Source organism: Microtus ochrogaster, linkage group LG5 (genome assembly GCF_000317375.1).
Source record: "Microtus ochrogaster isolate Prairie Vole_2 linkage group LG5, MicOch1.0, whole genome shotgun sequence".
Lineage (NCBI taxonomy): Eukaryota > Metazoa > Chordata > Mammalia > Rodentia > Cricetidae > Microtus > Microtus ochrogaster.
This window is the reverse complement of record NC_022031.1, coordinates 13,562,424-13,584,174: the sequence shown is the minus strand read 5'-3', so window position 1 is coordinate 13,584,174 and position 21,751 is coordinate 13,562,424. Positions and strand designations below refer to the sequence as shown.

The 21,751-nt window shown below is 44.3% G+C and overlaps 1 protein-coding gene across 10 annotated transcripts in view; it reads right to left on the bottom strand.

Annotated features, from left to right (window-relative positions):
• Window positions 1-3,536: 3,536 nt before the first annotated feature.
• Window positions 3,537-21,751, bottom strand: part of Eya1 (EYA transcriptional coactivator and phosphatase 1) — a 144,270-nt gene continuing 126,055 nt past the window's right edge. For all 10 annotated transcript variants that reach the window (XM_013351920.2, XM_005361874.3, XM_013351919.2 and 7 more), the window contains 6 exons: window positions 19,004-19,062; window positions 18,732-18,892; window positions 17,895-18,009; window positions 17,670-17,791; window positions 14,395-14,495; window positions 3,537-4,797 (listed from right to left, as the gene is read on the bottom strand). In XM_013351920.2, the coding sequence (XP_013207374.1) occupies window positions 4,717-4,797; window positions 14,395-14,495; window positions 17,670-17,791; window positions 17,895-18,009; window positions 18,732-18,892; window positions 19,004-19,062 (639 nt within the window). In that variant the 3' untranslated portion in view covers window positions 3,537-4,716. The remainder of the gene's footprint in view (window positions 4,798-14,394; window positions 14,496-17,669; window positions 17,792-17,894; window positions 18,010-18,731; window positions 18,893-19,003; window positions 19,063-21,751) is intronic.

Sequence of the window (21,751 nt, the reverse complement as noted above, 5' to 3'; positions counted from 1 at the left end):
ACTGGGGGGAATCCGTCTTCGGGGTTATTGATCTAGCTATTGTCCTGAGCAGTAAGCTCCCAGATGAAACTATGCCATACTCACGAGCAGATCCCCACTGCTGTGTAACCCCATTCAGAGGCCGGGGGATGTCTTAGATCTCCAATGGGGAACTTGCCTGCTCTAACAGAGCATCCGTTTTTCTTCTGTTGTCAGTAAAACCCCCAGCACTGTTCTTTCTCCTCCGCTCCCCTCTATTGCTTCTGACAGAGTTTGCCAGTTAGCTGAGGTCAGGATTTCCTTTTTACAAACAACCTGCTTTCAGTCAGCGGGGCCAGAGGTTTCCTAAATTACAGACCCTTTCATTTCTTCTGCCACAAGTCATCCTGTCAGTTTGGATAATCGCACGGAATGGAGAGGAGTGGAAAAGCGCAGGGAGACACCAGGAGGGAGATGTGCTCCAGCGGATGCCCTGCTCGGGGAGCCCGAAAAAGACCCTGTGTGGACAGGCCAGTCTGCTGCAACTGAAGCTGCCGACCAGCGCCTGCAGGGAAATCCTCCGGCTTCTGAGGTGGGCCAGCACTGTCTCTCCTCTCCAGGTTCTGTTAAACAAATGGCCTCTTTATCGTCATTTGCATTGAGAAACATCCATGTCATATGCAAATGTCCTGAAAAACAAATGTGAAATATTGTTGGGAAGCATGTTTACCTTGTGTTCGTCAATGCTGATTGGAAGAAAAACTTCCAGTGTAAGAAAGGCCTGGGATTGAGACACTAGGTTAAAAAAGGAATAAAAAAAGGCATGGGCCTAAGCCAAAAGCTATCTCCATTTGACAACCACTCACAAAAGAAAATTAATCTTCTTCAATGGAGTCTTGCTGGGCATATTAACCACACTTAATGGTGGACCCTTTTCCTAATAGTAGATGGCCAACACAAAATAACTCAACAATAACTCAATGGAATTTTTGTAGATTATTTTGTATCATACTGCTTTTTTTTTTTTTTTAGCTTACTGGTCTTTTGCTTGTATATTATGCATGGTTTCTGACTGGGGGGGGTCACCTCCTTTTTCTTGTGTGTTTTCTATTCATTCATTCTCTTTTTTTGCCTGTTTATTTTTTAAAGAAAGAGAGAGAGAAAGCATGGAGTTTAGTAGTTGAGGACATGGGGAGGATCTGAGAGGAGTCGGGGGAGAGAGGAAATTGTGATCAGAATGTATTGTAGGAAAAAATATTTTTAATTAAAAACAAAGCACATTTAGAAAACATTAGAAAGTGTGTTAACCAGGTCTAGGATGTTACTAACTCAACCTAGTGGTTAGTGACAGACTGAGGTGACAAAGCCAACTTTAACTGGCCTTACAGGTCAGCTCAGGATATTGCCACGATCCAGCTGGAAGGGTCAAGGTCGTGACTTTCCCTTATTTGACTGTGACCTTTCCATAAAGAGAAGGGAGGATGAGGCCCCTGAGTGCAAAGCATTTAACCCAAGTCTTAATATCTACATAGTGCAGAGGTCAAGCTAGACAGCTCTGGGCACTAACCTCTGTAAGCAGCCATCTGGAAAAGCATCCTTGTTTCCATAAGGAGCCTTTCTCACTTGAGTGTATCTTACCCACCCATTCACTAATTCAGCCATAATCTGTTTCTACAAATTTACCACAAAGTCGATTATTGGATCAAGGTCATCTTGCCCCATGGTGTCCAGGGCAGTGCCACACAAGAATAGTGGGATAGAATATGAATTGTCCATAAAGGCAGAGTTATGTAGGGGAGACATTCAAGAGAAGGAGCCAACACTTCATGATATTCGGGGAAAAGAACTCTCCAAAGACAAAGGTCTGGCTGTGGTGCAGGTGGACTGAGGCTGGAATGCTAGAATGTTCTGAGCAAGGATGAAGTGGCATTCTTGGTCTATGTACTGACCAGAGGTACAGACGGCTTCTCCAGTATAGCAGTAAGAGGTAATGCCGAGAGGCAAGAACAAGCTGTTTTTGGAGGCTCTGGAATACTAGAAATCTGAGCTTTAGCTAACAGTCAGGTGGAGCTCTTAAAATGGCTAAGCTGGGGCTGCCATGTTAGAAGCGGCAGAGAATTTATCTTCTGAGTCTATAACCCTCACTTCGCCTATTTTTCATACTTTCTTCACCTAAGACCTGATAATACCCTCACTTCCCACCTTTACCTCTTCGAAGATTTTTCCTTCAGTTCTCAGTGCTTTCATGCCAGGCACCCAGTTATTCAAGTGACCTGGCGTCGTGAGTGCCTCTGGAAAGGCCACATCACAAGGGCTGATGAACGGGCCAGACAGCTGTGTGTGCTTGGTTGTCATGCATTCGTGTATATGAATGTTGTGCTTCTCGGGCTGAATTCTCCAGAGAAAGTGAGTTGTACAGTTTTATAGCCCTCTGTCAGTGATTAATCTGGCAAATCACAGAGATATATGTAGCGAGAGCTCTTTTTTTTTTTTTTTTGATGAAACAGCCTCATATTGCTCTCCCCTAGGTATTTAAGTGGGCAGATCTATGCTCCGCAATCCAACATAATTTATGCTTAATTCTCTTCTATCCTTGATAAATTTGAGTGAGGATCCAGTTGGTGTTGTCTAGGGAAATAAAGAACTTTTCTGCTCTCCAGTCCTTATGATGACCCAAGACCCAGCTGTTGCCTTCCAGTTCAGCTCCTGCAGGACTGATAAAGCCATCACCGGATTGTCCACGTGTCTTCCTCTGGCTGCAGGGTTCTAAGGCAAACAAGATTCTGCTCCTCCACATACCCCAAACCACAAAGACGATACTGACATTCAACGAACATACAGTACCACACAAATCAAGTTTATTAATTTAAACACAAAATTCATGAAGAAAAAAATCTGTACACAACCGTAGACACAACAAACCTTTTTTTTTTTTTTAACAGTAAGGCCAAGATCAAAGCTGTCTTTTCAGTCTGCACCAAGCACAAAAACATCCAATGAAGAGGCGTAAAAAACTGTCCGCTCCTGTCTATGCCAGGTGAGGCAGGAAACGGATTCCATTCTTCATGTTAGCAATGTGGGGGGAATTCACAATGACTAATTTTAGCAGCAGTGTGGAATTTTAGAAAAGGAAAAGGCAGAGGCAGAGTGGTGTGTTTGCTACTCTGGGTCAAACCCAGTCCCCCCAATAAAATATTAGACAAACTTGATCCAAAAGGTAATTTCACGGCAACACAAAGCCCGAGATGAGAAGGACTCCTGCCCGCACAAATTCATCATTTTGGAAGAATCTTTCTTTTGACATGACAAACACGGTCACTTGTCATCACCCCTGCCCGGCTGCAGCCTCACGTCTTTCGTGTCATAAGTAGAGAGCAGTGTTGCAATGTTAGTGTGTGTGTGTTGACAGCCAGACACCCCCACTGGATACCGGACCTTCTCTGCGCGAGGAGGGCAAGCCTGTGTGGAAGGACTGGTGGGGAGTGTTGCTGATCCGGCCACGTGGCAATGTCCTCATTGACACAAACAAGAAACCCAGACACAATAATAATTCTGAGCACATGGAAACGCTGCTAGGCTCCAATTAATTTTATTAATAAAATATATCTATTCTCTATATTCTTTTTGTGGGATGAAGCATTTGAATAATCATTCTTTTCCAAGTAGTTACATATAATACATTAGTGTGGAAATGAGAAAGCGAGCTGGGCCGGAAGACTTTTAAACCCTTTCTCAGTTATGAAACTGCTCTGTCATTTTTATCAAGGCCCTTCTATCCAACACTCAAAAAAAAAATACAAAAATTGATGGGATAAAAGATTGGGAAAGTAAAATCCTTGTTGACACTTGACATTCATGCTTTTGGTCTTAGATAACATTATCAAAAAGATCCATTATCTACAATATTTATACCCAATACTTCACTAAGGCACTGCAGGAGTTTGTGCCCAAGCTTCCTAGAAGGCATTTCAACCCCATAATAGCATTTCCCTAAACAGAATGCAAAAGAATCATCCATTATTACAAATTTACACCAAAAATTCTTTCTGTACACGATTGTCTCAGTGATGTACATTTTACATGTTTAAATTAGACATAGTTTAAACTACTTTGCAATCTGCTAAAATTCAAAGGACTTGCCACATTGTCAGGCAGAGGCCTTCCTTTCATTGATTATTTCTTACACTATCACCCTTCAGCTATTCGATACTGAGAAGTCTGTCTTGGTGAACTCTATGTTATGTGAGTTATACCTCAGCAAATCTGTTTTTCAAAAGTCTTTTCATAAATAAGTAGTGATGTACAGATTGCCCTGGGGAGGAGACATCGAAAAGTAAACCTTTGAGAAAAATACCTCCACTGATGTCCAGGAGACACCCTTCAGTCTTTGCTGTGGAATCAAGTTTGCTGGGTTGGAGAAGCTGTTTACGTCACATTTGCTGAAAACCGAAGTGTCTGTAGGTCTTTTCTTCACAGGTTTGAACCATGTAGCTAACGTAGCCAAGACACATCACACTGCGCTATAATAGTCTCATGGCTTGCTTCCCCCGAATTCACAGTACCGGAGTCAACAGCTGTTCTGAGGAAATGCACATGGTCCTCCATTCACCTGAAGGGTAGCAGTCAAGACCACAGCAGCCATGCCTCCACACGTGGAAACGGCTACATTCTGCAGTCCAGCACTGACACAAGACTGAGGCCTGCTGGATTGTCTCTGGCCACAGGGCAGTCGCGCAGTGTCGAGTTGGCACGAGGTTGTTACAGGTACTCTAATTCCAAGGCATGATGCAGGGCCATGAGGTCCGAGTGACTGGAGACTCTCCAGAAGGGCATGGCATGCTGCAGAGGGCAGACATATGGTAAGGACAGAGAGCCTGACCAGCAAAGACCCTCCCATTTCCTGTAGAGAGTTGCAGCTATGCTCACCCCCATCTCAGTACCGTAAATACTGCCAGTCAGCATAGTCACGACACATATACTTAGGACACAAATCTGCGCCCCCACCCCAAGAACAACTGTGTGAATGTAGTATCCATTTCTTGCTACTAGAATGCCACTGTGACTTGAATGACAATTCCAAACTTTAAATAAAAGCTACTGAAAAGAAACTGGGGCTTTTCGATATTTCCTTGGTGGTTGTCAATGGTGAAAGTTGACAAAGCTTACGCTTTATAGGTTGAGAAGTTTTCCTTACTTGGCAGTATTTTACATTTTTTTTTTGAAACAGAATCTTGCACACCAGTGAAGCAACTTTTATTTTTCATGACTGTTCCATGTGGGCCGAATTGTCAATGAGCATCTCAAGTTGGTGTGAGTGTGTGTATTTGCAGTTGTTTAAGCCATTAAGACACAAATCAAGCTCAGACAGAACTGTCTGGGAACACCTGAACAAACCAGTTGTCCTGGAAACAGGGTGTCCCTCCTTCCGGGGAGGCTGCAACAGACTTCTGCTCGGGAGCATTGGGCAAAGTACTTATGCAGCAGTAAAATCTTTCTCCAAGAACAACGTTCTGTTTCCTTCGCAGGAAAACAGATTTCTCTCATACACATGTATGATTTGTAATTATAGTTTTTGAAGAGTCTGAGGAAATTTCACGAGAAGTGGAAAATCTGACATGGAAGCTGGATTTTAAAAATCAGTATGTAGTCTGATATAGCTCATAAAGCTGCTATACAATGGCACATACATTATTTAATATACTTATAAACAATATGTTAATGTTGTTAATATGTTCCAATTACCTGCTAAAGTCTTTTATTGCATTCTCTACCTCTAACAGCATACATTCTAGACTCAGCCCTCTGACAAGCATCCACAGAGCTTTGTTATGTGCCAATAAGAGAATAGTCCAGAAACAAATGCCTAAAATCGCCACAGATATATAGGAAGACTGCTCCCTTGACAGTATTAGATTGTAACCTGTACTGTGGCTCATTTCTTTATGCAACAAAGATTCTCTTTTGTATTTCTGGGTCCACGGTCTAGGAATAGAAGCGTCTGAGACGTAGAAGGTGCCGGCTCACCCTCTCAGACTGTAAACACGGGAATTTATCAGTGTGCTAATATGAGTAAGGACACAATTACTTTTGCATAGGAAACTAGGGAGCTCCCCAAAAAAGTGACAGTTGAGCTGAGTGTGGGAGGTGAACATTTGGAAGGATGCTCAGATGGCCCTGTGGCTTAGGCACAGATAAAGGAGAAGCCAAGGATACGGACTGCATGTGTGAGAGATAGAGCTGGCTGAAAAAGCCAGCTACTACACGTAAACCCTAAATCACTTCATTGGTAATAACGACTTAGGCTCCATCAGTTGTTCTGGGAGGCTGTGGGTAAGGTGACCCAGTGGTGGTACCATTATTCTACTGTAGAAGGAAGAGAAGAGAAAGGTTTAAAGAACAGCAGTTAAGGACTGAAAGTAAGATCTCTACTGGTTCTGGGTTAAGTCTGAAGCCTGAATAGCACTCTCCTCCCTGTTCCTTGTGACCTGTTCCTGAAGCTGCTCAAACGAACCACACAGCACAGGCACAGATAATCCTCTCTCCCACAGTGTTGATAGCAGATACCGAAAAGTCGAGTGACTGACTCACAGTGGAGGGTGGCGAACTGATCACCTGCTATACAGAGAGCTTTCCTCCTTTCCCTTATCATAAAAAATCCCTGCATATTGTAAAGCCCTCTAGGATGACAGAACCATGTACATAATACAAATCACCTCTTTCCCATCTCCTAAAATGGCCACTGTGAGCATATCTATACTTCGATAGATTTGTGCATAAAACCAGGCATATATATGGTTTTACTGTGCAGCATGTTTATTCTAGAGACATAATGTTTTAAAGAAAGCTATTCATTGTCTTAACCTGTAGTTTACTTAACTGCCTCCACAGTAGCTGTATTTATAGGACTTGTTTTTGTAGCTTGTTTCTTCATATCTTAACATATTTTTAGGTCTTATTTTAAATTTGTGGGGGGAGGTTGTGGAGTGTGCATGTAAGTACAGAGCTCAGGTTACAGGTAATTGTGAGGCATTCCACATAGATTCTGGGAATCAAACTTGGGTCCTTGGCAAGCGTTCTTCACTCCTGAACCATCTCTCCAGATTCTTCTTGGAGCTATTGTCAGTGACTTATTCCCCAAAGCTGCTGTTCGCCTCTGTTCACCTTATTAAGTCTAGGAACATCAGGATGCCAGGAGCATGCTGAAGGCTCTTTTGATGGCCGGCCAGAAGCTTTAGAACATCCACCTCTCAAACACATCAACTACCGCAGAAGCTGGAGGGCTCTGGAGATAAGCATGTTTGCTTCAGATAGGTCCCCTTTATATACAGCTACAATCAGTTCAAATCTGAACGCTGCCAGGGTACTGTGGAGGAATGAACTGAGTGACAAGGACATTGAAAAGGGAACTGAAAAAAAAAATCCAATGACTCCCCTGACACATGGTTTAGGCACTTTGATTTGTAGGCTGCAAAAGCAGTTCTGGAACCGTGTCTCATCCATACAGGTATATTGGATGCCAGCCTAGAGTATACTTAGAGTATACTTAATTTGAAATCAAAACACAAATTTCTAGAAAGAAGAAGTTATTCCCAGAGCCCTGAGTTAGACTGTTTCCTAGCACTGAGAGACAAGGAACTTCTCTTTTCCTTTAGAGCATCAGTAAACTCAGGTCAAGCTGTACCCTGAAAACTACACCTGTGGAGCAAGACAGCTCAGCTCAGTGCAGGGGTATTGAAGCTGCTCCCTGAATAAACCTGCCAGAGGTTTGGATGAGAGCTGACAGACCCTAGCGACAGCGGCACTGAGACTGTCAGCTCTGGCCTCAGCACCATCTGCTCATGGGAAGAATGGATAGTACCGGCTGCTGTGGGGAGCAGTTTCAGCATCACAGGACCAGAGGGACTCTGTGCAGTGTCCACCATCGAGTGGGTGCTTAGTAGGAAACAGCCTTGCAGAGAAGGCCAGTGACTCCTGTTAATAGCGCATCAGACCAATATTACATGGGGTAATATTTCCCTGCCCAAGTACATACCAATGCCAGGATTTGACACTTGATACTGCAGGGGAAACTGGGTGCTAAGAAGTGTGTGTGTGTGTGTGTGTGTGTGTGTGTGTGTGTGTGTGTGTGTGTGCATATTACTCTTGGCCACTAAAATAAATATTTCTTAAATAAAACCAGAAAGATAGGGTACCAAAAGAGGAAAAGAGAAGCACATGGCTTTGAAGAAGCCTGAGCTCAACTCTTCCCTTAGCCAAATGAGGTTCCTTTACGACACCATCTTCCCAAAGCTGCAGTCATCAGTAAATGGAGTAGTTAGAGGGAAGGATGCGTTGTTTCCAAGTTTATGGCTAAAATAAATGCCATTACCTGTGGTACCCCATAGTTGAGCCAAGCACTAAAGCATGACACAAGAACATGCCCCACGGCTCAGGACCACTGGGACCAGCTCATCACGGTAATTCTGATTCAGGACTACTGAACCTACTCATCACAACCAGAGCCTGGGTAAGAGTCAGAGTAAAATGATGAAGGCAAGGAGAGGGAGGTTCAGCCGCAAGCTGGGCCTACCCAGAGCTGGAAGAACAAACAAAGCTCGAGGGGCCCAGCTGATGGGTAGGCGTGGGACTCCTGCTTAGGTACAAAGGGAGGAGATAAAGGGTGCAGGAAGCATCTTCTGTAATTAGCCTGGAATGTCCTCAGGCTGGAATGCCCTGCTCATTACACAGACCAATAAGGAAGGAGGCCTTCCAGGGGATGCCTGAGAATATAGGTGAATGCGCTTAGATTTTTATCTTGTAAGTGAATAGGAAGGGAGGCTGATACTTGCTGGCTGCCTGAAAACACAAGGAAGAAGGGATTTAAAACTATTCAGCGTCCAGAGAAAGGGAGATTTGGAAGGGTGGCTATAGCTTGTCAGAGAAAGCTGGGCTGTAGCTAGGGCACAGGGCAGGAGATATGCAGAGAAATGGGGCAGTTGAGCGGTCTGTAGCCGATTGACTCCTGAATTTATTTGGTGAGGCCAGACACTGAGAGAGGCAGGCTGTGTGTAATGGAAATGGAGATTGTCACCGTCCCCAACAAGGGGGAACAGACATGGGCAACAAAGCCTAGAGGGGCACAGGTTTGGGAGTCCACAGGACCAAAACAGGTCCCAAGAAGAACCTTCTTGCCCATAGGCACAACTCTTCAAATTGCCTTCACGCTGAAAGTCTTCATTTATCCCTTCTGGTTACACACGAACCATATAAAAAAAGCTATATGCACGGCTGTTCCCATGGAAACTGAACTTTGCACAATTGTTAAAAATGCATTAATAAAAATCTCTTATAACCTAAGAGCTTCTCCTCGCTGGTGCAAACACTGTGCTTTCGGGAATGTACTCACAGATGTTCACTGAGGACCTGCTTGTAACACTAAATGCTGGAACCCCCTAGACACTCTGTCCCAAAGGGCTGGTAAAATAACAAGAGCACATTCACACAGTAGCACACTGGTGTGGCCACTTAAAGGATTAGTGAAGCAGTGCTGTGTTCCTGTGTTCTGGTACAGATAGCCGCTGGGACAGATTTCTCAGTGAGAGAGGAGAAGCGGAGAAAGTACGCAGAATCGCCACCTGCGTTTCAGAAACGTAAGACCTCTCTGGGCTGTGCACACGTGATTTCCAGGCAGCTCACAGAGAGAGACACAACTCTGCAGTCGTAAATAAGGAGACCTCCAAAGACTGGTGAGTCTAACACTCGTGGTAAAGCACACTGCCCAGCACTGCCCACTCAGTACCTGCGTCTCTGCTTCCCTCTAGGCTGGTGGTTTGCAACCTCCCTAATGCTGCGACCTTTATACAGGTCTTCATGCTGTGGTGGCCCCCAACCATCAAATTATTTTGTTGCTACTTCAAAGCTGTAATTTTGCTGCTGTTTATTAACTGTAATGTAAACATCTGTGTTTCCAGATGGTCTTAGGCAACTCCTACACAAGGGTCCTTCGACCCCCAGAGGGTCGGGTCCCCCAGATTGAGAACTGCTACTGTTGGCCGGGAGAGCCAAGACCTAGCATGTAGTATGTGATAAGTAAGTATGAACAAACTGTGCAGTAATAAACTAATCTCTACTTAGTGTCCAATCTGTGTCCCCCTTAAATAAAAAGCAAAGAATTCGACTGTATTACAAATGTTTTTTTTCTTTTTCCCCAACAAAGGTGGTTTTCTCTGGAGTTTAAAATGAGGCACTAATGGCCAGGTACTCAGCCTAATTTTTGGATCTCAGCGCACAATTAAAAGGGACAACTTGTAAATGAAATCTTAATGGGGACACAGAATAATGGGTGCAAGCCATTTTTAACCACTACTCACTGAAGATTTAATGTAGTCTCTAAAGAAACTCATCTAGCAATGAAAACTAGATATCACTCCTTAATCATTCTGATTTTTTAAAGTTATACCCAGGCTTAATTATTTCTCTCAAATCATGTCGTATCCTCATTTCTCAGGAAGTACATACAAATTATGGAGTTAGATTGAATTACCTAGGAAAGCCCGCCTGCACTGGCAAAGGGAATCTAAATGCTAGAAGGGTCAGCAACAGGCACCTGGAGAGTTGCTGGCTGGTTTCTGGCTTTAAAAAGCTCCCTCCCTCCAGCTGCAGAATAGAATTTGGGCGGACAGAAGACATCTCTACGAGGAGGAAGGGTGAATGCGTGTTTAAAAGAACACAGAAAACTGAGAAGCCAGCTAAGCAGTTAAAATTGGTTTGGAAGAATGGCAAAATGTTATGATTTTGATTGGAGTGCTAAACTGTGTAGCTCTTCATAGGGGAGGGGGGCCTGCTTGCTGTTAATTCCGTCTAGTAATTTCAACCACTCGGCAACTAATCTATCAGAATGACGGCGAGCTTCAGAAGCAGAAAGCCGCCACTGTGCAGGATGGGCAAAACAGAGCTGCAGACACCTGTACGTGAACATCTGCCAGAAGGGATGGCTAAGTGGAAAAGTAGCTCCTGTGGAACACTAGGGAAGGAGACGCCTGGTGCAGGCTGCGTCTACCTCACCCACCAGAGAAACAAATGTGCCCAGTATTTAAGTTTAACAAGCCACATAATTTTTAAAAATAAAATCTTAACATGTTGGAATGTCTGAGTTTACAGTTTGAAGGAACGTTGTCTTCAAATCATAGTTTGGTCAATACCTGGCTATCCGATTTAGTCATTTTTTTTTCTTGGTTTGGTTGTGGGTCTTCCAGATAGGCTCTTACTCTGGTGCAGGCTGGCCTTGAGCACCCACTTTCCTGCCTCAGTCCCCAGTGAGTACTGGGGGTACAGGCACGTGTCACCAGGCCCAGCCGAGTCTGTTTTCTGTCAGATGGGTCAAGGAGGACACTTGTTTGTAGCATCATTGGGAAGCTATTATGAGATACTGGAGGGGAGTGCCTGAAAATGGGAGGGGGGCCTTGGATGGAGTTTTAGATCTGGTGGCCCATGTTTGCTATTGAGTACGGATCGTGCTAAAGTGTGGGCAGCCATTTTCATTCACGTTGTTCCTTTGACCTTGTCTATGTGTCTGTCTTACAGGTGACACTGTGGCTTTCTAATCTTCTTTCCCCATCTGAGTTAATTATTAGATGGTCTCCATTTCCGGGCACAACTCAGCTCTACAGATACTCGATACATGTCACCAATTCACAGATGCCTGTCTCTTCCTTCATATAGGAAGAATCAGTACTTAAAAATTAGTTTCTTTTAAAGGCTAGCTCAAACACTGTCTTGAAAAGGCTGTCTAGTCTGTTACACTGAGGGATTGAGCTGATGGTTTCCAAGGTTTTGCAAAGGAAAGAAATCTGATCTTCAGAAAGCTGACATTTTTGTACACACACAGGCAGGTCGCAGGGTCCAAGGATGTCTGCTCTCCCTACCCTACCACATACATCCATTCACTCTCAAAAATCAAAGCTAAGACCATTCATAAATAAAAGGTCAAAGAGAATGTTGTGTAAAAAGATAACACATCTGAAGATAAATAGTGGAGATTATTGCATCTGCCCTTCAAAGACAGAAACTGTTATCTTATTGCACTTTTGAATCATTGCATCAGAACCAGGAGTTCCTGCCTTCCATGCTGTGCTTGCTAGGGCTACCCATCTCAGACAGAGCTCGGAAAGACCTAGGAAGAGACATGCCCACAGTGGGATTTTACCTGACTTTGCATCTTATGTGAACACATTTATATCCCTCTTTCTGTGAAACTCAAACCAGAAAGCCACACTCTGGTAGCTCTCTCTTGAAATTAAAACTTAGAAGGCCCAGCTTGGAGGGCAGTTGGAGAGCTGGCTCAGGGCCACAGCAGACTGAACTAATTGCTCAGGAGGGCCATGTTGTTCAGAGGGGCAGCTCTTCTCCAGGGCCCTTCTGGCCACTAAGAGGTTCTGTGTACGGATGCCCTGGGAATTCCAGAAGCTTTCCAAGGAAGGCAACCCGAATTTGGATTCGCATCAATCATTCTTCTTCAGTTCCCAGGATTGAGTTTGGGGAATTCTAATTTAGTCAAGGCTGACGATTGTATCCAGCAACAGTCATGACTCATATCAAGCATTAGCAGGCTAAGTGTGTGCAGAGTTCAGTCAGTGCCAGGCACATGAGGGGCATCTTCTGTTATGGACAGACATAGGGCTAGTGCCTGTGCTCTTACTGGAATTCAGAGACACTGGAGCCGAAGGAAGCCATCTTCAGGAGAGGCTACTACACGCCACACTTGACAGTCAGTTCTATGTCTGAGACCTGAAACTTTGTGTGATATTTCTAACTGGAAAAAAAGGCAAAAGAACCGAACATGCTGTGTCCATCATGGTGGTGAAAACAGATTTCTACAAAGGAGTTTGTGAGGGACAGAGGGGCTTTAATTTGCATGGGAGGATGCCCTTGAAGAAACATGGACTATAACCTGTACCCAGATTTAGAGATATATAAGGAAGCTGGAGTTAGATCTCCACCCCCAGGATCACATTCAGTTATCAAGACAGACATCCATAATTATTTATATAATCCCAACTGCCATTTGTTGTCACATGTCTTAGTGAAGCTAACTGGTTAGAGAGAACAAGGAGCTAGGTGCTGTGATGATCCCCACTCAGGAGACAGGGTAAAATAAAACAGAAGACTTCAGAAACTGGTTCAAAGTCACAGACTAGATAGACAGCAAAACCACACAGCAAATGTAGCTTGGACTGGCATACAAGCTATTTCTATTAGTGTCTCCAGTTCTAGTGAAAGTGAGCACTATTACAAAGAAAATCCTAAAAATGCAAGATGAGTTTTGAGAAATAAGCCAGATAATGACAGAGGACTTGGGAGAAACTGTTCTGGAGGAATGCACTGGGCATGGCAAAGGAGAGGCGTTAATGGATTGAGTATGTCTTCCAGGGTTCACATGGTAGAAATAATCCTCAATTTTCTATGGTGATATTAATGGAAGGTGGGAATTGTAGGCAGTGGTTAGGATCAGGAAAACTGAGTTTATGATGTGAGTGGGCACTATATGTAAAAAGGAGCAATGTGGCATTAGTGACTTCCTACAAAGATGATGAAAGGCCTTGCCCTGTGTCCAGAGGGATACTCTCTGCTATTGTGATATAACAGAAGGGTTCTCACCAGAGGCTGATGGCATGCTCTTCAGTGTTTGAGCCTCCAGAACTGAGCCAAACAATCTATCCTTTATAAACTGTCCAATCTAGCATTTTGCCATAGTAACAGGGAATGGAGTAAGGCAGCAGGTCACCAGATGAATGTGACTGCAGTCTTGGGTGGAGGAAGGAGAAAGATCGGGGAGACAAGTTGTGAGCAGATTGTGAGGACCTGTGCGCCCCATAGGGAATGGGCTCCTCTCCTTTAAGACACACAACGAGATGCCAAAGGAGATAATTCTGCAAAGGGGATGCTAAAATTACAGATGCAGAAACTGAGACACCAGCAATGGGCCACAGGGCTTGTCTTCAAGAGACATTTATAGTCATGGCCACCCTCCCCTTCCCAGGCAAGGCAGGTGCTGTCCTTAGGATGAAAGAACGGCACAAGTCTTCTACGGCAGCAAAGTCATGCCATCTTCGCTCGCCAGCTTGGACTACTAGCAAATGTCTTCCCATTTGAAAGGGTCTGCGTCTGCATCAGGACTGGGTAACAGGAAGCGAGTCACCTGCCAGTGTCTTTCCTGTGCGCAAGGTATAAGGACAGTATGGGTACCCGCTGTGTTCTGGAGAATGACTGCAAGGCTAGGCTTCCTTTTCTGACCCACCACCACTTGAACTGCTCACTCATGTCAGTAGGGTTCTACCTAGGCCCTCTCCATGTCTACAGTTCTCCACAGTTCATAGTCTGTGGTAGAAGAACGTCCTTGTGTAAAACGAGCCAGTTCTGAGGACGGCAGCTGCAAAGGGCACCTGTAGGGAGGCTTACCTTTTTCGCCCCTTGCTCTTCCTCCACGCCATCTCCGATGACGACATACACCACTTTCCTTCCAAACCTTTGGATTATCCTCTCAAAACAGCTCTCCTTTCCTAGTAGGCAAGAGCAAATTACAGATGTGTAACAGCTGGGTAACCCAGTTTGATGATGCTGGGAAGCGTTAAACGTTTTGTTCATGTTTCTGATTCGACTCCATCCCACCCAGGCAAACGAGTCTTGCCACTTGAGTGATAGGAAGACAGCACAGGGTAGTAAGGGTTGGGAATTCATAGGCAGTATGTTATCTGTCTCTTGAAAACTTGGCCTAGGACACATGAGGCCAAGACAGCTATCAATGTGGCCTAACACAAAATCACACAAAATGTTGGACACCCCTGGTTGAAATATTCTTTTCTAAAGAACTTATGACATAAACATAACAGTGTGTGTGCGTGTGTATATATATATATATATGCACATGTGCACATGCGCACAAGCGTGTACACTCATGCTGTGTTGTACTAATACATTCTTTCCCCAGAAGCTGAGACTTAAAAGGCATGTGATTTTAGTAGCCTATTTTACCTTGTCATTAAAAACTTGTTATATCAAGCTAAACAAGATCAGGGAGACTGATAAAAACAATAACCCAACTTAGGTTTGGTAGAGCAAAGGGAATCAAACATTAGCATAGGCTTCTCCCTCCACTTGCAGGTTGAGAGAAAGACAAGAGAGGCCTAATGTCTTTGCTCAAAGATGACTCATGAATGCCCTCTTAAAATGAATGTCGGGAACCGTGGGCATGGGTACTACACAAGACTGTGGCCACCTCACCCGGCCATCTGCTCAACCAAGCACTTTCCTAGAGGCAAGGCAGGATACAGGTAAGAGAACACCGTTATCTGTCTACTATCTTTCCCATGTCAGGACTTCCTCTGGGCTTGGTTGGTGGCTCTTCTGTCAGCACATCTCGGAAGCTAATGCTAGCATTGTTTCTTCTCAGAAGAGATCGGTGTTCCAGGTCTCAGCTGCCAATAAGGTCATTTTAATGGACAATGGGACAGTTTATAGTTCTCCAGCGTGAATGGCTGAGCAGGGCCTGCACCTCTTTCAAATGAGGATCAGATATACACATGAACAAATTGCTTGTTTGCTTAAACAAATGTCTGCTTTATATTTGTATTTTGCACCAAGATCTCTCGTTTGCATCTGACAGAATGTAATACAGCCAGCCTTAGTCAAAGGGGCCTTTCAATGCTTTAGCTGTCCACGAAACTGTGATATTTTAAATTATTTTAAAACAAACAGACAAATAGCTTTTTTTAAAAAAAAACTCTGGATGGGAAAATACTTTGATATTTTGCAAAGCTATATTATTTTTGACTTGTATAGAAAAAAGATTCAATTAATCTTTATATAAATGTGAACAGTTTTTTTCTTTGATCTTTTTTAATTTCTTATAGTGTTAGGGAATCAGACCCACGGCCTTTCTCACAGGTTAGGCTAATTTCCCCTGAGCTAGTTCCCCCCGCTCCCCAAATCCCTTAAAGATTATTTAACAGTGAAGTTTTGGTGGAAAAAAGAAACAAAAAATGTCATTCCTGGTCCCGACACCTACAGGTTTTGCTGCAAACTTTGGTTTATATAGAGTTTTCTTTCTTAACATGAAATATTAAAAAGATGAAGTTGGCACCTTCTCTGCAATGATCTCCACATTGGTTTCATTTGATGACACAATAAACAATAATCCCAGGACTTTCAATCTCTAATTGATTACTTTTACTTCAAGGATGTCTTAGCTTGTGAAGCATGAGTAGTTACATCTTAGACTGCAGATAGGCAGATTTCAAAGGTGGTGGGTTTGTCTGCCTAGGCTCTCCACACACAGTGCTGTCGGGGTAAACTATTTTTACTGGTTCATCACCGCAACGCTGACCCTGCTGCTTAGACCAAAGGAACTCTGCATTAGCTTCCTTCAATACACACACAGGCCTTTAGCCTTTTCATCCAAAACCCTCTCCTGAGTTTGCTAAGCTCTGGAGCAATTGTGATGCCAGAGAAAGTCCCAGTCCCTAGGAACATTATAATCTGGTGAAAAATTCCCACTGTAAACAAATAAGGAGATCTTTAGTGACCATCGAGTAAATGCTGCCAAGGAGACATACAGGGTTCTGAAGTCATGGGAAGATGGAGGTTAGACCCGAGGGAATCTACTGTTGCCCTTTGTCTTCAGACAGAGTTAGCAGCCAGAAACAGCACCTGGGAGGATGATATCCATCCTCTTGCTGTCTCACAGGAATAGGTGGGGCACAAATGTCTGCGGACGGCAGATCCCCAGCTTCAGCAGTTCACGAGTACTGCACAATGGCCACTCAGAGACAATCACAAGGCTCTTGCCATGGAACTTCTCCAGTCCCTTGATCTCATTAGCATACCTCCTCAAGAAACACTCTTTACCCAGCAAATGCCACTTTGTCCCTTAGCTTGGGCTCACACTGACCTCTGATCCCTCTGGACTGGGAGCAACAGTTTCTTCAGCCCTGCAGGCAGAATAGGTCCTTGAGGGGAGGACTTCGGGTCAGTGCCACCTGAGGCTTGGCTCTCTGCCATTTACCCTAACAACTTAAGCCCGGGTGCTTGTGTTTCCTCATTTGTAAAATGTAAAGATGAATATGCAAAACGCCTGGTATAGGTCTCTACGCCTGCTGGAGGCTCATTTGCATATTTCTTTGTCATAGACCATAGCTAGTTATTTGCTCTCCTTGAGAACAAGGCAGAACGTCTTACCCCTTTTCTTCTTAGTTTAATCCTAACTACGTTTCCTATCAGACTTTTGCTCCCCTCCCAACTCTGTATTCTTGTGGGAACCTTCTGTTTTCTATCTACTCAGAATTAAAAGGAGAGGTCAATTTTTATAGATACTGAGCTAAAACTAACAAAAACCATTGCCAGTGAAATAGAGAAAATGATCCTTAACTGTTCATTTCCACTTTTATGGGCTTGTATTACTTTTGTTTCAACATACAAAATTTTCGTGCTATCCAAAAGTTACCTAAAAGAATAAATACGATAGCTCAGAATTTATGTTAAATCATTTGTTCCTTCAATGCCCAGTCTTCACCTCCTCCAGTGAAGTAACAATTATCACTTAGTTACATGGCTTATATTTGACATTTCTCATTCTTCCCCCCTTCTTTGGATGCAGCAAGAATTCTGAAAAAGGTCTCATTGCCGCCTTCGCATTCACACCGGCCTCAAAGGATGCGTTCAAAACATGAAGCGCTCACCTATCTTAGTCGCGCTATAGATGTTTTCTATAGGAAACACAATTCCTAATCCGTACAGCAGGACTTTCGCCAGCGCCGGGATGAGCTGGGTGGTTGTCACTAAGATGTTTACACAGTTCGTCCTATGAGAACAGAGATGGAAGGAAGACTTTTGACAAATAAGTCTCCAAGACAAGCAAGCCCGAGCAACGCCCACTTGCCAGCCCATGTCCACGGGTGCCTCACCGGGAGTGGATGAGCGAGAGGGCCTTCAGGGCCAGGGTCAGCCAGGAGTCTGTGAGTGCTTCAATCTCAGCCCTCAGCTGGAGCCACGCTTCCCTCTTAGCTGGGCCGAGCAGACCTGAGGGGTAGAAGGCTCGTAAGACCCACATGCTCACCCACGTGTCCGGGCAGATCCATAGGGAAGAAACATTTTACAGAGACCATCACTATCCTTAGCCGAACATTTTCAGATACCTTTCAGTTGCAAACGTGTGCTTAGTTTGCAAGGGACCCTCTGTCCTGACATTCCCAGCACCCCTTCTTCTGATGAACCATCTCCTGCCACGGACTATGGATAGAGCTGACACACTCTGAGTGTCCTTGGTCAGGTCAGGAACAGTTGAGGGAATGACTGGTGAATCAGAAGCCCTGCAAATACTAGGCATCATTTTGTCACCTCCTGGGAGTGAGCGGCTGCCCTAAGACTGGCTCCTAGCCGGAGGAAGGCACCAGGTCCTTTGAGTCATACGCCTCGCGTTGTATTTGCTAAGCATTTTTCCTTAAACAAACAACCTCTCCACCCACGCAGATAATCCCAATCAGACCGAGTTAAAAGGCCCCCAGCCAAACAGTATTACCTATTATTTCCTTTAGACTCAAGCCACTTGGACTACTGTGAGCCATACTACAAGGATTCAGGCTAACACACATAGTTCAGAGGGAGGAGTATAAGCTAGAGCTATTACACCCAACAGCGTGAGCCCCAGAGGGAGCGGCACTTGGCGGGTTTTATCTAGCCGGCCTGACAGCAGCCCACTGAGGGACCTCTCAGCCACGCACCTCCCACTCTTAGCCACGCACCTCCCACGTTGTTTTTGTACGTGTTGTAGATCTCTTTCACTCGTCTGTAGCGGAAGGCCAGCTTTCGCATCCAGTCCACGCCGCCTCGGACACCAGTTGCTAGGCACAGATTAGCGCTGGTGGCTGCAGCAGGGAAGCCATCTGTCCCGAAGTTGTACGTGCTGCGTAGATGGAAGAAAAGCCCGGAGTTAATCAAACAGAGAAGGCATCTTAATTAGCTGAGCAGTCAGACTCTTAACAGGAACGGTCAGTCTGTGTACCAATGTGCTCACCTCAGATCCTGGCCATTGTCATCCGACGACACATCATCTATATGAACTTGGTCACATTCCTAAAATGCAATTTAGATGGCGTGTGTTAAATTTGAAGAAGCACCTTTCTAAACACAAACAAGCATAACAGTTATTTTTTTTTTAAAAAAAACACCTTAATTGGCATGCTTTTCCACTGTGCCCATCAGTAGGTGGCAGCCTTGTTAAATTGACATTTTTACCTATTTGGGGGCCCTTGTTTGTAAGAAACAAGCAATGTCATCAAGGACTACCGTTACTCAGCTTTAGAAAACACATTGTTGTGTTTAGAAAGGAAAGTGATTGAGAACAATTGGCATGTGTGTTCCAGAAACCTCAGGTACCTACACACACCATACTGCCCAAAGCTTGATTCGCAGAGTGCCTGGCGTAACTGAAACCAGACATTCTGGTAAATGCAACATGCTAGAAAAATTAAACCCGATGCTAACTGCCAATGAAATTATGACCTCTGATTGCTGCTGAGCCACACACCAACACAGCCTGGGGCGAGTGCGCTGAGGAGCCGAGACAAAAAATCTGTTACTGGTTTACTATTTAGTTGAGAGTTTAGTTCTCTCTCCTCTCTCTCTCTCTCTCTCTGTGTGTGTGTGTACATTCGCACCCACATGCTCAGGATTTAAAAAGCGTGGAAGACTTCAAAACTACATAAAAATAATCAAGTCCGATGGTATGTTTTCCCAAACATTTGTCTTCTATTTTCACTGTTTTGCTAGATTACATATTCACGGTACATACACAAGTGCTGGATTTATTAGCTTTTACAGAATAATGCTATTGTGAGCAGAAGTGGCAATTCACTGCTTAGAACATCCAGCAGTGATGGGCCAGAGCTCAGCTGCATAGGTCCCAAGTTTCTGCACCTGTTCACATAGAAACAGCGAGTGAGCATCCTCCTCCTCTATACACAGCCCCCATGGTGACTGGGAAGAAGTGGCTCTCTGTCACCATGAGTGATTTAGAAATAGAGAAGGTGTCTAGTACAGAAACAAGTAATCCCGCACTTGGCTTGCTTTATATGTTGGTCACATCCCTGCCGTTTTACCCAGGCTCCATATAACCCACTGGACCTTTGGATACTGATTCCCATTGGAGTTTTAGTTTAAAAATGTTATTAGAAGAGGGTTCTCCATACAGTGGCTCTGGCAGGTTTCAGACCGAGTTTACTATGTAAAAACTCCCGCCTCTCTGCCAGTCAGCAAATTCAACTATACCACAAAAGCAACACGTGTAGAGAACCATAGTAATAGAAGGTAGATTCTTCATGCTGCTGGCTCCTCTGGACAAATCCTTCCCTCCATGGGCTTGTGAGGAAGGCAGCTCGAGACAGGAGTGGAAAGAAATTCAAACCAGCTGTTTCTTTACAGAATGAAAAATGTGACCCACCCCCAACCTCTCCCCAAAGCAGCCGGCTCCCAGCAAGAAGCAAGTTCCAAGAAGGAAAAGACTTTGACCTTGTAACCCTCCTCAGGCTCTCTTGAGGTCTTTGACCTCAGATAAGAAAAAAGGAAAAGTAGGGCTGAGAGCCCTTGTGTACTGACGGTGAATTTCACATTTGCAAAATGGGTCACTCCTCAGAAACAGCAGGCATGTTGCTTCTCAGCAGCAACAATTGGGTCTCAGTCTAGAAGGCGGAATAATTGTTCAACAACATAATTCTAGCTTTAAAAGGTTTCTAACAGAGGGAAAGCAGTTTCAGAACCTTACGAAGTAGTGCAATTTTTATGTTGTTGCTTATTTTTAATTTTATTTTTTGGCATGTGTTTCGTGGAGGAATGAAAACTTGCAATGGACTTCTCTCTTCTTGTGGAAGTCAGAAACTAGCGCTGCTGAGTTAAAGTTGTGTAAAAAGGTGGGTGGGTGGGATTTAACTCAAGGAATCCAAACTGGCTGAGAGTTTCCTAGCTAAGCTGGAAGAGGTTGTTTAGAAAACAGGCTGTGAGGGAGCTTGTCTTCAACTGATTTAGTTTTAAATTTCCACTCACTGAGAAGTGAGCTAACACAGTTGAGGACCCATTGTTGCCCTGGTTTTTCCACACGCAGTGTTTTCTTTCTCCTGTTAGCTGTTTTTAAAACTCATTGTTCCAGGCTGGACCCCCAAGTGGAGACTTGTTAAGTATCTTTTAGCTCTAATCAAAAGTCAACAGCTTCAAGCTTTTACCTGCAGCGTAGATTTTTCTCCAAGGTGACCTGGTTAAAACAAAGGCTCCTGTAACAATGGCACTGTCATTAGCAGGGGAGTTTCGTAGACTGATTTTAAGGGAAAGAGATTTTAAAACTCAAGAGTGCTTTTAAATGGGACCAGATAGCACCTTTGAGAAAGAAAATGCCTATTATTGTTTAGTAAACAAGAGAAAAGTGCTTTAAGTACACAGAGTTCCTGAAAAGGATCCGTTTACTTCTAAGACCGCACTTGTGAGTAATGAGTAAAGTTACAATTGCTCTGCATTTACTATCAAATATTTGATGGCTGGGACTAGGTATTATCATTTTAAAGAGGTGGTGGGGGACCAGTCCCCAGGGGCAGCTGCGGGTCACCAGAGGACTCTGAGGGTCCCTTGGCGGGTGGCCTGAGGCCTCAGCAGGAGACAGAGAGATGTGCCGTGCAGAGAGAGTTTGGGTATAGAGTTTATTTAGTGGCTTATGGAGGGGAAAAGGAAGGGGAAGGGGAAAGGGGGAGGAGATAGGTAGAAGCTGCCTCTCTAGAAG